This window comes from Chelonus insularis, unplaced genomic scaffold, assembly GCF_013357705.1.
Source record: "Chelonus insularis isolate UGA/USDA-ARS -01 unplaced genomic scaffold, ASM1335770v1 contig_347_pilon, whole genome shotgun sequence".
Classification (NCBI taxonomy): domain Eukaryota; kingdom Metazoa; phylum Arthropoda; class Insecta; order Hymenoptera; family Braconidae; genus Chelonus; species Chelonus insularis.
The window spans coordinates 110,560-123,176 of NW_023276511.1; the positions used below are offsets into that span (position 1 = coordinate 110,560).

At 30.1% G+C, this 12,617-nt stretch overlaps 1 protein-coding gene across 2 annotated transcripts in view; it reads left to right on the top strand.

The window, feature by feature from the left end:
- mnb (minibrain) overlaps positions 1–12,617 on the top strand; it is a 38,198-nt gene that overhangs the window by 14,384 nt on the left and 11,197 nt on the right. For both annotated transcript variants that reach the window (XM_035082604.1, XM_035082603.1), the window contains one exon: positions 4,156–4,400. In XM_035082604.1, the coding sequence (XP_034938495.1) occupies positions 4,156–4,400 (245 nt within the window). The remainder of the gene's footprint in view (positions 1–4,155; positions 4,401–12,617) is intronic.

Consider the following 12,617-nt stretch of genomic DNA (forward strand, 5'->3'; position numbering starts at 1 on the left):
GACGAAGAAGGAAAGAAGGACGAATAGTGGAGAGGAAGAGGTCGGTGAGAAAGAGAGACTGTGCACACCGCGAGAATCGAGTTTACCTCGACGATGTAACTCGGAACATCAACAAAATTTGCGTAGAAAACATGTGGAATAAAAATCAAATGTCTTTTATTTTTTCTTCAAATTATTCACCTCTGCTAAAATTATGTATTTACCATTTATATATTTTTCTTCTTGAAATTAGTCTTTAGAAGCCAATCATTTTACATAGGTACTGACGATCGAAAAAAAAGAAACATCATATTTACCTCCCTATATAAGTAGATACATTTTTTTATATATATATATATATATATATAAATATTTGAGAATAACTTGAAGAAGAGATGAATAACAAGAATAACTTGTCGAGATAGACATGAATTGAGTTCACAGGCCGCTTTACCGAATAAATCTCACTTTGTACTTTGGTAATGTTTATTCGAAGTCAATTAAACTATTACCAAAGAAGGATAAGAAAAAAGATTCTTCTTTATGAATGACTTGAATCAAGTGCTCTACATGTATTATAAATGCAAACCACTTTTTTCATTCTCTATTTTATTTCATTTATTCTCTCTCCATCAGTTTAATATTAAATACTTTTTTTATTTTTTATATTTTACATTTACTTCATTTACATAAAGATAAATAAAATAAATACATTGTGGATAATTGTCAGTGACATAATAGTAATTTGCATCACTGACAATATTGATATTTAAATGTTTAACACGAAAAACAAATCACAAATCAAGCGTAAAAAATGTATAAGTACGCTTTAATGTGATATTGTGATATTTTATATTGGTATATTGTTACTAAAACATTTATTTGAATTAGCTTGATTATATATTTATTATTTGATACTTAATATAACTAATCCAAGTGCTTCGATATGAATTAATTCGTTATAGAAATGTCGTCGAGCACTTTGAGATCGTTCTTTCTGTGTTACTTTTGTATTCAATATGTATTTTTTCGTTTATTTTATGCGCATGCTTGAAGGCAAATTAACGCGCGCCTGCTTGAATTATGTTTGAGCAATTTTCTCTAAGATCCCTTATCATTTTTCTACGAATATATAGCTCTATACATACATAAATATATATGTGTTCCAAAAACTGTTAAATCATTTTACGAGAATATATTTGCACACTCAAATCATCGTACTTTACACTTATTCCTTTTGTTATTTATTTTTCATCATAATGTATAAAATATTTTGAGTGTGGTTAATTGATTATCTGGCCATTCTTTTTTTTAACTAATTTATAGGTGATGCAAGAACGAAAAAATTTTATTGAAATATTTTACGGAATAATTAAAGAGGTGGATGTAATACTATTTGTGGCCACTTTATCTTAGATTCTTTATAGAGAAAACTGATTAGTGTTTACTCTAAATCCCTATTTCATCATTATATTTATTTAGTTTATTAACTATTTAATCATTTTATAGATATTTAAGATTTTAGAAGTGCTAAATCATTTTGAAATCTCATAGAAAAATTTTCATATTAGTTGTTATATAAAAATTGTCGATAATTTTTCTTATTTTTAAATCAAATTTTATAGGCAATTTCTCCAACTTGAATAAATAATAATCAATCGTTTTTTTTTATTATACTTTTTTTAAATTAAAATTAAAATGGTTTCGAGTTTGCTAGTGTACTATCAGTTGATAGATTTTTATTCAATCAAATTAGAGAGATAAAATAATTTAATTAGTTGTAAATTAATTACAATTGAACATAAAATTCTTTCTTTTTATAAAAAATTTCACGTCAATATGTATCGTAATACTTATTACAGTGCATTGATAAAAAAAAAAAAAAACAAATAACTTAAAAATAATTAATTATGTATAAAGAACTGAAAAATATTATTTAACTTAGTTATTATTCATTAAAAGAGTTAATTAATGAAGTATAAAAAATGCACCCAAGTTGATATGTGAAATAAAAATATCCATATAAATATAAAACTTCTTAGTTTGAAAGTTGGTGGGAAGCTTTGGCATTTCCGGATGTGGGTTGATCTAATGACAGTCTCGGGAGTTAATTATTAGTTGATGACATATGTCATATGTATATATTACGACTATTCACTCGACATTGTTATCAGAGAATGTACATCCGATTATAATTAATGATAAACAACTGTTAATATTTATAAAACACTAATTTATTTATTTTGAAAAATACTATCAAAGCAATCCACTTAGGTACATTAGTTGTAACTTGATTTCCGGTACAGTTAGAAGTAATAGATTAACTTAAAATGATAAAATCATAGTCAAACGTGACGAATCTTGTAGTAATTTCAATTAAAAGCAATCGACTATTCAGTGAGCACGAAGGTCCACTTGAGGGTTGGAAACAAAAGGGGTGCAAAAGGCTCCTAGTGTCCGTGTATAGCAATATTCTATATACTCGATAGAGAGAAGGAGGAGAGGAATGGAACGTACATCAAGAAACATGAATGAAGTGGAATGCGTGCTGGCTATCGCACAGGTTATGTCAGCCTTTCGTGACCTCACTCAGGGGGTTCTCAACCCCTTTTTAAAATTCTTCACTTCATCCCTTGTTGTAGGCCTCTAGATTAAATTTCACGCAATTAACAGTCGTTTAAAAAAATTTTTTATTGCTTGATTATTCACGAAAAAAAATTATTTCTGCAGTCTCGAAAAAATTTACGAGCTATTGCTTATAATTAACAAAATAATAATAAATAATTTTTACGCTAGTTTTAAATACTTTTAACAATTGACTTTCAAATTTCGTGCCATTTTTTGAGACTTATCAGAACACTTGCACTCCACACATTACCATATCCTCTCGTCTCTCCTCACAGTTGTTATACTTTCTTTCCTCGAGTCAATCGATTTGCTTTTAGTTCTCTCTTGTCGGTGGGAGCTGATGTTATATGCCGTCGTGCAGTGGCACATGCAAATGAGGCCGCGCACGAGGCTTCAAGTAGAACAACGAGATCGAGAGAATGAAAGGAGATAGAGAGTCTGGCGTAGTGTCTGAGAGCCCCTGTCCGAGCGTGTTAATGAATGATATTTTTTTCATTCAACCGCGCCCTGACCCATATTTCCAACTGAAGGCTCGTGCAGTCCACCTCTCAGTATGTGACTTTCCGATACCAGTTTATCAAGCAAACGATCAAAATAACTCGAAAAAAAATATTATTTATGCTTTCAAACCTTTTCAAGCACTTTTTTAATTCGTTTTTAATAATTTATTTTGTTGGAATTTCATATAAAATTATCCTCAATTACAATTGTTTCTTTTTCAAATTAATTATTTACCACATAGAATCGGCTCGTAAAAGATTTTGTTCTATTACAGTTTAATTTTTGCTACAAACAATTTTCCAATCAATATTGAAAATTTCGAGTATTAACATCATTATTCAACACTAAAATAATTTATTTAAAGTTTTTTTACTCTATTAATTAAAACAATACATATTTGAAAAATTCCAATTGTTATTGTAAAATATTGAATTAAAAAAAAAATACTCAAGATTTTGGATTAATTTGTGAAATCATTTTCTATTCGCTCTTCTGTAGGGTTCAATTCGTATTTTATCGTTGAAGAGAAATAAGAGAGATTCCTTTTTTTTACTTCTTTCGAATTTGGTCGTTAAAATAACGATAATGTTTTGGCAAGTGTCTAGTACGAATGTTAACGCATACGTTAAATTAATGACTGCAACGAGCAACTAAGATTTCATTTACCCATCCATGAAGTAAGTCCGAGGAGGGTTTAGAGATGCCCGACCGACACAGACGATGCCAAAAAGGGTTGAGTTGATTGTTATGTACTCGAATGAGACCTACACGTAGATATTATCTTTTTTATCAACAAAATGAAAATAAAAATTAAATTTCTTTTGGGGAAAATCCAACTATTGGTTTATCAATCCTTTACTCGGAATTTAAATAGATGTTAGATATTAATTATTTGAGTTCTATAAGATAGTTTTAATGAATTAAATATTATTTTTCGGTAATCAGAAATTGAAAAGGGGAATTTCTTGCAATTGATTTTGCAGATTTAAGATATTTAGTTTAAGGGGAGTTTAAAATGTAACTAATAATAGAAATAATTTTTTTTAGTGAGCGGGAGAACAGGCACAGGTGGTGCACCGCTCTATGGACGTCTAGTAGCCGAAGAGCCGCTGCCAGGATGTGGTGCGGGCACCGGAAGTGGTGGTGTTAGCTCGGGGGTTGTACCTCAAGAGACACCCGTAGATATTCATGCGATGCAAGCGAGGATACCCCATAGGTTTCGGGACCCAGCGACTGCACCACTGCGAAAACTTAGTGTCGACCTTATTAAAACCTACAAGCACATCAACGAGGTAAGAATCATCAGAAGTATCATTTTTATTTACATCAAAAGAAGTTTAAGAAATTTCTAAAATTATACTGGGAAATTTTTCTTTTATTATAGTACACATATCAGTATGATGTACTTTGTTTATAAAATTTTTCCTCAAAATGAAAGAATAAAACCAAAATAAGATTTATGATAGACAGAATCATCTGATTATTTCAATTATATTATTTTCTAAAAAATAAATTTTTTTTCCTATCTTCACAAGTAAGCACTCATGCACATTTTTTAAATAAAATTTATTTCAAAAAGAAAAAACTTTTTTTAATTGAAACAATTTCTTCCGTCAGTACTCAAGAGTAATTTCACAGTGGTATTTTATTTTTTGGAGAAGAACTCGGTAAAAATTAACAAACATGATTCGATAAAATCAGAAACAAAGTCGTGTTTGAGTTTAAAATTGCCAGAAGTAAAAAGTCATGAATTATAACTGACAGCCTAATGTCCTAAAAGTGAAGTATCTAAGTTTAGTGATCCCGTTAGTGTCACGCACGTGCGAGAAAGTGAGGGGTTGAATTGAAGGTCCCAATGTCGTGTCTAGTGTGAACGGCTAATTTTCTCTGTTTCTCATGTCTTTCCTTTACATTTTGGTGTTGGTGGTGGTTGGTTAAACGGCCTGCTATGCCGACAGCTCTGGGGAACAAGTGGGTGGTCAGAACATAAAAGAGACCCTAAAAGAGGTGACTTGTAGTGCACGGTGGAGCTTGAGTTCGTTCATCCACGTCATTACATTGGTCTTGAATGTTCAACGACACCTAAGAGCTGACCAATGTCTATTGCATTCAATCATTAATGCCAATTAAATCTCTAATATTATTTTAATATTCCAATTCATCTAATCAATTAATAATGATGAATATACACTGAATAAACCATCTAAACGATTGTAGATTGAGATTAAAAAAATTTTTCATCATCTCTGCATATTCAAATTATTTGTTGAGTCACGCAAAAAGTTCAGGAAGTAATTAATGGATAATAAACTAAGAAAGAAAGCAAGACCATGACAGTGAATAATTTCCTACGAACTCGAACGTGTAATATGGATAAGACAATATTTTTTTATTAAATTGCATGATAATTATTACAAACTTTTGAAATGAATCAAGAATAGAAACAATTCATTCTGAAGTTTACTTCAAGATTTTTCTTTAGAGTAACATGGGTTTGGTAAATTAATTTTACTTATGATCTTCACTTTTAAACTGATGAGTGAATAATCAAACCAATAAGTTGATGAAAAATTTCAATTCACAGACACTCTTTTCTTATAAATAATTTCTTGAGTTTTTAATTAAAAATAAAGTATTAAAAGTTTTCAATTTTTTTCATTGTTTTCATAATAATATCTTAGTATTTAACGATAAAATTAATACACCATTTCTTTTAAGCAAGTTAGAATAATTGAGACTAGTTATGACATGATGAAAAATAAATATTTTTGATTTTATTCATTTTAGGTTAATTTTGGTTCATTATAATAATGGTGTATATTTTATTTTTTAATATACTTTCACTATTGCTGTGATAATTATACGCCTAAAGATCTTGATGAACAAAAGTAGCTCATTGATAGGAATCTTATCACACTTTAAAAACATGAATACCTGAAAATAATTATTTTATTATGAATTTATTTCCTTTTTTAAAATCTATTACATTCATTCCGCTAATTACAGTATGCAAAAATACATTTTTATGTTCCAGCTCTAAAATTTTCGAAATAATAGTCTTTATTAACGACCCATGCTACTCTCAATTATCCACGAAAAAATTTACTTCATTTAGGTTATGTCGAATAAATTATTCAAATCTTTTGCAAAGTATAAAAAGCACCATCGAATTTTTGCAGTAAATTTTTTATATTTTTTTATTAATATTTTGAGGGAAATAAACTTTTGTTGAGATTAAAATGAATCCTTTTGAGCGAATGAGATTGAGAAAAAAAATAATAAGTTTTAAAGGACAAGTTGGCGCCACTCATAAATGTATTTATAAGTAAAGTGACTTATATACATTTGTACTACTGTAGTGGTATAATATTATATTGTGAAAAGACATCACGAAAGGTAAATTATCCGCAACGACAAAAATGGATGATACGACCCTTCAACAATTTTCGTTGTGTCATTGGTGTCGTTGTATACATTTTTCTCTTCTTTTTTTGTGTTAATCTTCAAAATTCACAGCCGTAATTATTTATGAGCTCGGTGAATAATTAACCATAGAGAATTATGAACTTGTTAATATTTTACTCTGAACATTTATTTTTTTTTCTTTCCATTTCTTCTACTTTAATAAATTATCTTGTGAAAATAACCTTATAATTAAACACAAATGGTAAAAATGGAATAATTATTCCTAAAAAATTTCTATAAAATACATTTATTATTTATTATTGATTTTATATTTTTTATTAATATTTCAATGAATCAACAAGAATAAAAATTAGTTAATTTATTTATCATCTAAAAAATCATTTGAACTAATTAAAATTTAGCCTATTTAATAAAATAAAATAATTTAAATATCTGATTAAAATTATTTCGTTCTTATCAGTCTCGAAACAAAAAATCCCAACATTTTTTAATTCTCTTCAATACTTAAAGTACAAGATGAATTCTTCCAATTCTATATAACAAACGCACATTTTTATATTACTTTTCACCAAGAAAAGTGTTTTTTCCTCTTTCTATTTCTTTACACTTTTAGAAGCTGTTTTACTGGTTGATTTTTTTCTCACTTATTTTTCTCAAACCATTCGGTTCGTCAGGATCATGGTTGAGTCTGAATCCTAACGATAACTACGTCGCGATTAAACAACCAGGGATATCCCGAAGGTTTTTCTAAAAAAGATCTTGGAGATATCGTATCAGTGGAACAACCATTATTCTTTGCCTTGAAGGCACGCAAGAGCATTTCTTTCTTCCTTTTCTTCTCTGTACACTACTCACCCTTCTTGAGCAGTTGCTGGACTGGACAATTTTTTCAGACGAGCTCCTTCAAGCAGATGCACGTATTGATGTTTGATAGAAAATCAGTCTAATCGATTGTAGTCTGAGCGAGTGAACGATAGTAAAGAAAACAGACGAAGAAAAAAATATATATGATCTCACTGGTATGAAGGGCATAGCTGTATAGGGTGAATTCCGAGGGTGGTCAGTAACCGTACTTGCATGACCATCACGGCGGAGAATTCTGGACCCACCACCAACGAACCAGGCCAGTCAACTATGCACTCAGGTGCCAAGTGGCTCTCATAGCAGTGGTCAACATAATTGGTCAACTCTATTCTCTCTTTTATTTTGTTTCTTTCTTACTATTATTAATGCACTTATTCTATCCCAATTTATCCGTATGCTATTTCATTTAATTATTTATTTAATTATATAAATCAATATAAATATTGCATATTAATAATTATTCCAAAAAATATTCAATGAAAAAGAAAAAATTATTGATCATGTATGCTTTTACAGAAAAAAAATTACTTTTTAATTATTTAAATATTGTAAAATGTTTAAAGATGATAAATAATGATTCAAAACATATTAATATTAATTTCTATATTATTACATTATTTATTCTCCTACAATAATATCTAAGTGACAAATAATGCAATAAAATCATTTAAATTTTAATTAAAAATATTAAAATTATTTATAAAGAATCAATTAATTTTTTGGTAATGTTGAAAATAATTTTAAACATCTTAAAAATAATTTTTTAAATAAAGAAATAACGTGAAAAACATTTCACTCGTATATTGTTATTAAAAAAACATATTTACATAAATTATTGTATCAGGTACATCAAATAAATTTCATAACGATATTTAAAACAATAAATGAATATTTATAATATTTTATTATAAAGATGTAACGTTGGCATACAACATATTGTGTAACTAAAGTAGATATGATATTTGGCTACAAGATTTTAAAATTACATTTTAACTTTAGGGATAATAAAAGGGTATTTTTATACTTTTAACAGTACAAAGATATTATCTGGCAATGTTTAAGGATGCTAGTTGCTGAATCGATTAAAATCTTTAATTAATACATTCTTTGACGAATGATTCATTTTATTCCTTTTTTATTTGATTTATTATATTTTATGAACTCACACAAATATATTTTCAATCTAGTTCTTGCTCTTATAATTGAAAAAAGAAATAGATTAAAATAAGTCAGTGTATTTCGTCTTTATCCGTTAATAGAAGCATTCGGGGTCAATATCCTAATAGATGAGAAAGAAAAAAGTTTCTTTTCTAATAAGAATTGAGTAGAAAAAAATTAATTCATTCCATTTTTAATAGATTTGTGAATTAATTACGTAGCGTACAATCAACACCAGACAATAAAATTTATTCAATAAATTTTTAAAAGGATCATTTATTAAAATAATCATGACAGAAATGATAATTGGATAAGCATTATTTATTTATGTTACATAAATGCAGTAGCCACATTTGTATAGATATTTTATAAGAAATAATTCTTAACAGGGTTTATTCACTTTTTTCACGCCTTTAAACGAAAGTTGGCGCAAAAATCGCGACTAACAAAAGTTGTGGAAGTTTGTCAAAGAACCGGAAAACAGTATAGACGGATGTAGCAGCGGATAGCGAAGATGAAGGAGTATATAGAGGAGCAGACGGGCAGGAGAGAATAAGAAAGAAAGAGAGAATAAGGAAGAGGAGAGATAGAGAGAAAGTATCAATAGTTTCCAAGTGGCATTGCGATTTCGCAAACTCTTCAAAGCCGTAAGCTTGACTGTGTGTAGTCGTCTATTGGAGATAGAAAGGAAGGACGACAAGAGACGAGACAGTTTTCTCTCGTATATATGTTAAACATTTCACTGGTGTCCATTGTTTTCTCCTTGTCTTAACCTCAAGACTGATTTTATTGGTTCCGGAGAATTTGATTCTGCCACGCTTTCAACCTTTTCCTACTCCAGACTAGCAGACTCGAGAGTTGACTGTCGATTCATCGACTATACAGAATAAGAGAGAAAGATCTAGACCACGAGTTTGATCAGCGTGTTAACCACTAACGCTCCATTGTCGTCCAATATTCGTAACACAAGAGGAAAAGAAAGATGACAAAAACCAAGGACCAGTTCTCCTCATGAGAATAATGGAAATAACGAGGCGTGATTGGTCTTACCACTTTTTTCATTCTCTTTCACCAGCATCACCTTCTGCGTATATTTGCTTGCTTGCATCATTATTTATTCCTTCTCCAACAATACTCTAATTAATTTGTTCTTAATTAACTAATTATCACTCGTCTTTTTACTTCCTATTTATATTCTTTACTCCATCTTCTTCTTTTTGCTTTATTTCATTTTTTCCCCTTACTTACATTCAACTTGATTTTCGTCGACTTTTATAGGACTCGTGTGCTACATAGTAATTACGTTAAATTCTAGTATTGTTCACAATGCCGGTGGCTCGTAATTTTCGGCTTGCAAAAGGATTAATCCCAAACCACGAGACGCTCAGGTCTATATGCTTGTTCCCCTCGTTGGGACTCTTAAAAACTTTCCGTTGACCGTTACTTGTAAGTCTACTGATGACTCAGAAACGGCCAAAAATTCAGGGCCGTATCAATTCATTGGGATCTTCCTTCCCTTTGTCTGTTTTTCAATTTTAACTTTAACATCAAATTCACGAAATTCAACTCTTTTCATTTGATTTAATGCATTTTTATATTTACCCTGTTCACACCGTATCATCAATTACGATATTTATTTGTAGATTGTGATTTTGAAAAATTATACCTTCAACTTTTGCGGTATTTTATCAATTAATTTAGTATTTTTAAATGACCTTATTTTTTATTTTATACCAAAGAAAAAATAATTCAGTATCATTTAATTTGAGACATAATAAGCTACCACATGACCAGTAATGCTGAATATGCTTCCGAGAACGTCCAATTTTTTTTAACTTGACCCATCGTCTAACATTAGCTATCTCTTAAAGTTTTTTAGCTTATAAAAAATTACCAAACGTTATCGACAAATATTCATAATATTAAGGTTACTCGTGGTTTGATATTTTTGAAGGTTACTGATGATGTCAACCCAATCAAAGTTTCCAACAATTAAGAGCCAATCAAAGTCCTAACTTATTTTATAAAACGCCTTTACCGATTCTTTTTTTTTCTCATTTGCTATGATACAAAAAATAACTAGACTTAAACAAAAGCTGGTTTAAATTTTAAAACATATTAAATACTCAATCGATTCTTAAGAAAAAATAAACTACTTCAATTAAGTAGCACCATTATTTTTCTTTAATTGAATTTTTCAATTCTTGAATACAACTTATAAGTTTAATGATTTCTCATTAAGTATAATACTTGAAGAATATTTACGAAAGGAATAAATATATGCATCGATTAAGAGAGTTGATATACCAGTTGGTCTGCAAATCTTATCCTTTTCAAGAAGCAACAGCCGCCTCTTCGATTTCTGCCCCCGCTTTAGAGCTGTATTGTGTATTATAAGGATCGATTGGTCACTCAGTTGAACCTCCAGTTTATTTATTTTCTCAATTATCTTTTCATCATGCTTCTTTTCGTCTAGACTCTTATAGAATTTACTCCTCTTTCAAGATCATGCATTCTTGAGAAATAAGCAAAGAAAAAGAGAGGGATTCAAGCAACAGCAAGAAGTGAACGCATCAGAGCGTTGTTGTAATTTTCCTCGCATTCTTGATGCTGTCTAGTATCAGGTGTAGAGAGGCAAGGTAAGAAGAAGGACGAACTGATGAAAAAGTAGAACGTGGACGTTCCGGAAGGTCGTACTGTTACTGCTACTGCCGCTGCTTCTGCTGCTACTCTTTAGTTTCATATGACTCCATCCATTCATGATTCTCTTGATTCTCTATCGTTTGTCTTCTCACTATTTCTTTCCTTCTCTCCATTCCAGCTTCAGTCTTACTTCCAATTGTGGCTAAGCCTGACTTCTGCACAGATTCATAAAGGTCTTGTCTGATGACGTGTCATTCGTCATCTTATCTGACAATCAACGTAAAAATAACCCAAAGACCGTTGACGATAGTTAACCCTCACCATTACTGAACATTCCATTGGCAATATTTTAGCTACTTTCAGTAATGCATTTAAATTGATTTTAGTTGTTTATAATCAATTATGTCTGGAATTGTTTATTTATGGTTTTCTTTATAATTAAGACCTATTTTGAATCAGTCTACAAGAATTGAAGTTTGTAAAATTTCTAATTGATCAATAAAATATCATAAAAAAAGTTTCAAATCTTCTGAGATCATTTTAAAGTACTTTTGAACTTTTCAGAACAGTAAAGATGTTTCTAGAATTTTTCAGTCTGTTTTAAAGATATTTTACTAAGAGACGGCATGAAAATAGTACATAGAAAGGTTCAAATATATCAGATCTTAAGATTTTTGATACTCCAATTTTCAATTACAACTACATCAAACAATGGCTTTATTTTTGGTTGGATACCAGAAATAATCTTTACTAAATATAATTCGTAAAGTTTAATTGAAAATGTTTTTTTTTTTTTTTCTTTCAAATATTGTATCAATTGAATAATAGTTTTGATAAATCAATAACAATTCTCAGTGGAAAATGAATGGAATAATGGAAAAAATGATGGATTTTTATTGAATTATTTATTTATTATGGTGTCAATCAAAGAGACGAGTCATGTCCAGTGTGAATTTTAGCAAGGACTGAGGATGAGTGCAGCATATGGAGCCGGTCTCATGCACTCGCGCATAGCAACAGAAGCAAGCAAGAGAGAGAAAGAGAGTGAGAGAGAGAAAGAATGGGTCTAACGCTTGGCGTTGTACAGACGACCGGAGGCAGCAGTGCTTTGAGGAGAGGAGTCAGAGTGAGGTGGAAAAAGATGAAGAGAAAGAGAGAAGACTACTCTTTCCCCTCATAGACAGGGGAATCGGCGTGCGACGTCGCCAAGAGAGAAAGAGAGACAAAATGAGAGACACAGAGAGTGAGAGAGAGTCAAGGTGCAGTAATGATACTGCTGCTTGGTCGTTATTGGACTATATTGTCTAGCAGTAGACCTAAACTTGAAATCAAGTCCCATGAAATTCCTTCATGACTTCTAGAGATCAGTTAATCTGTTTGGAATGCTTGCTGATCAATCAAAGTCAAGGTATCGGAGT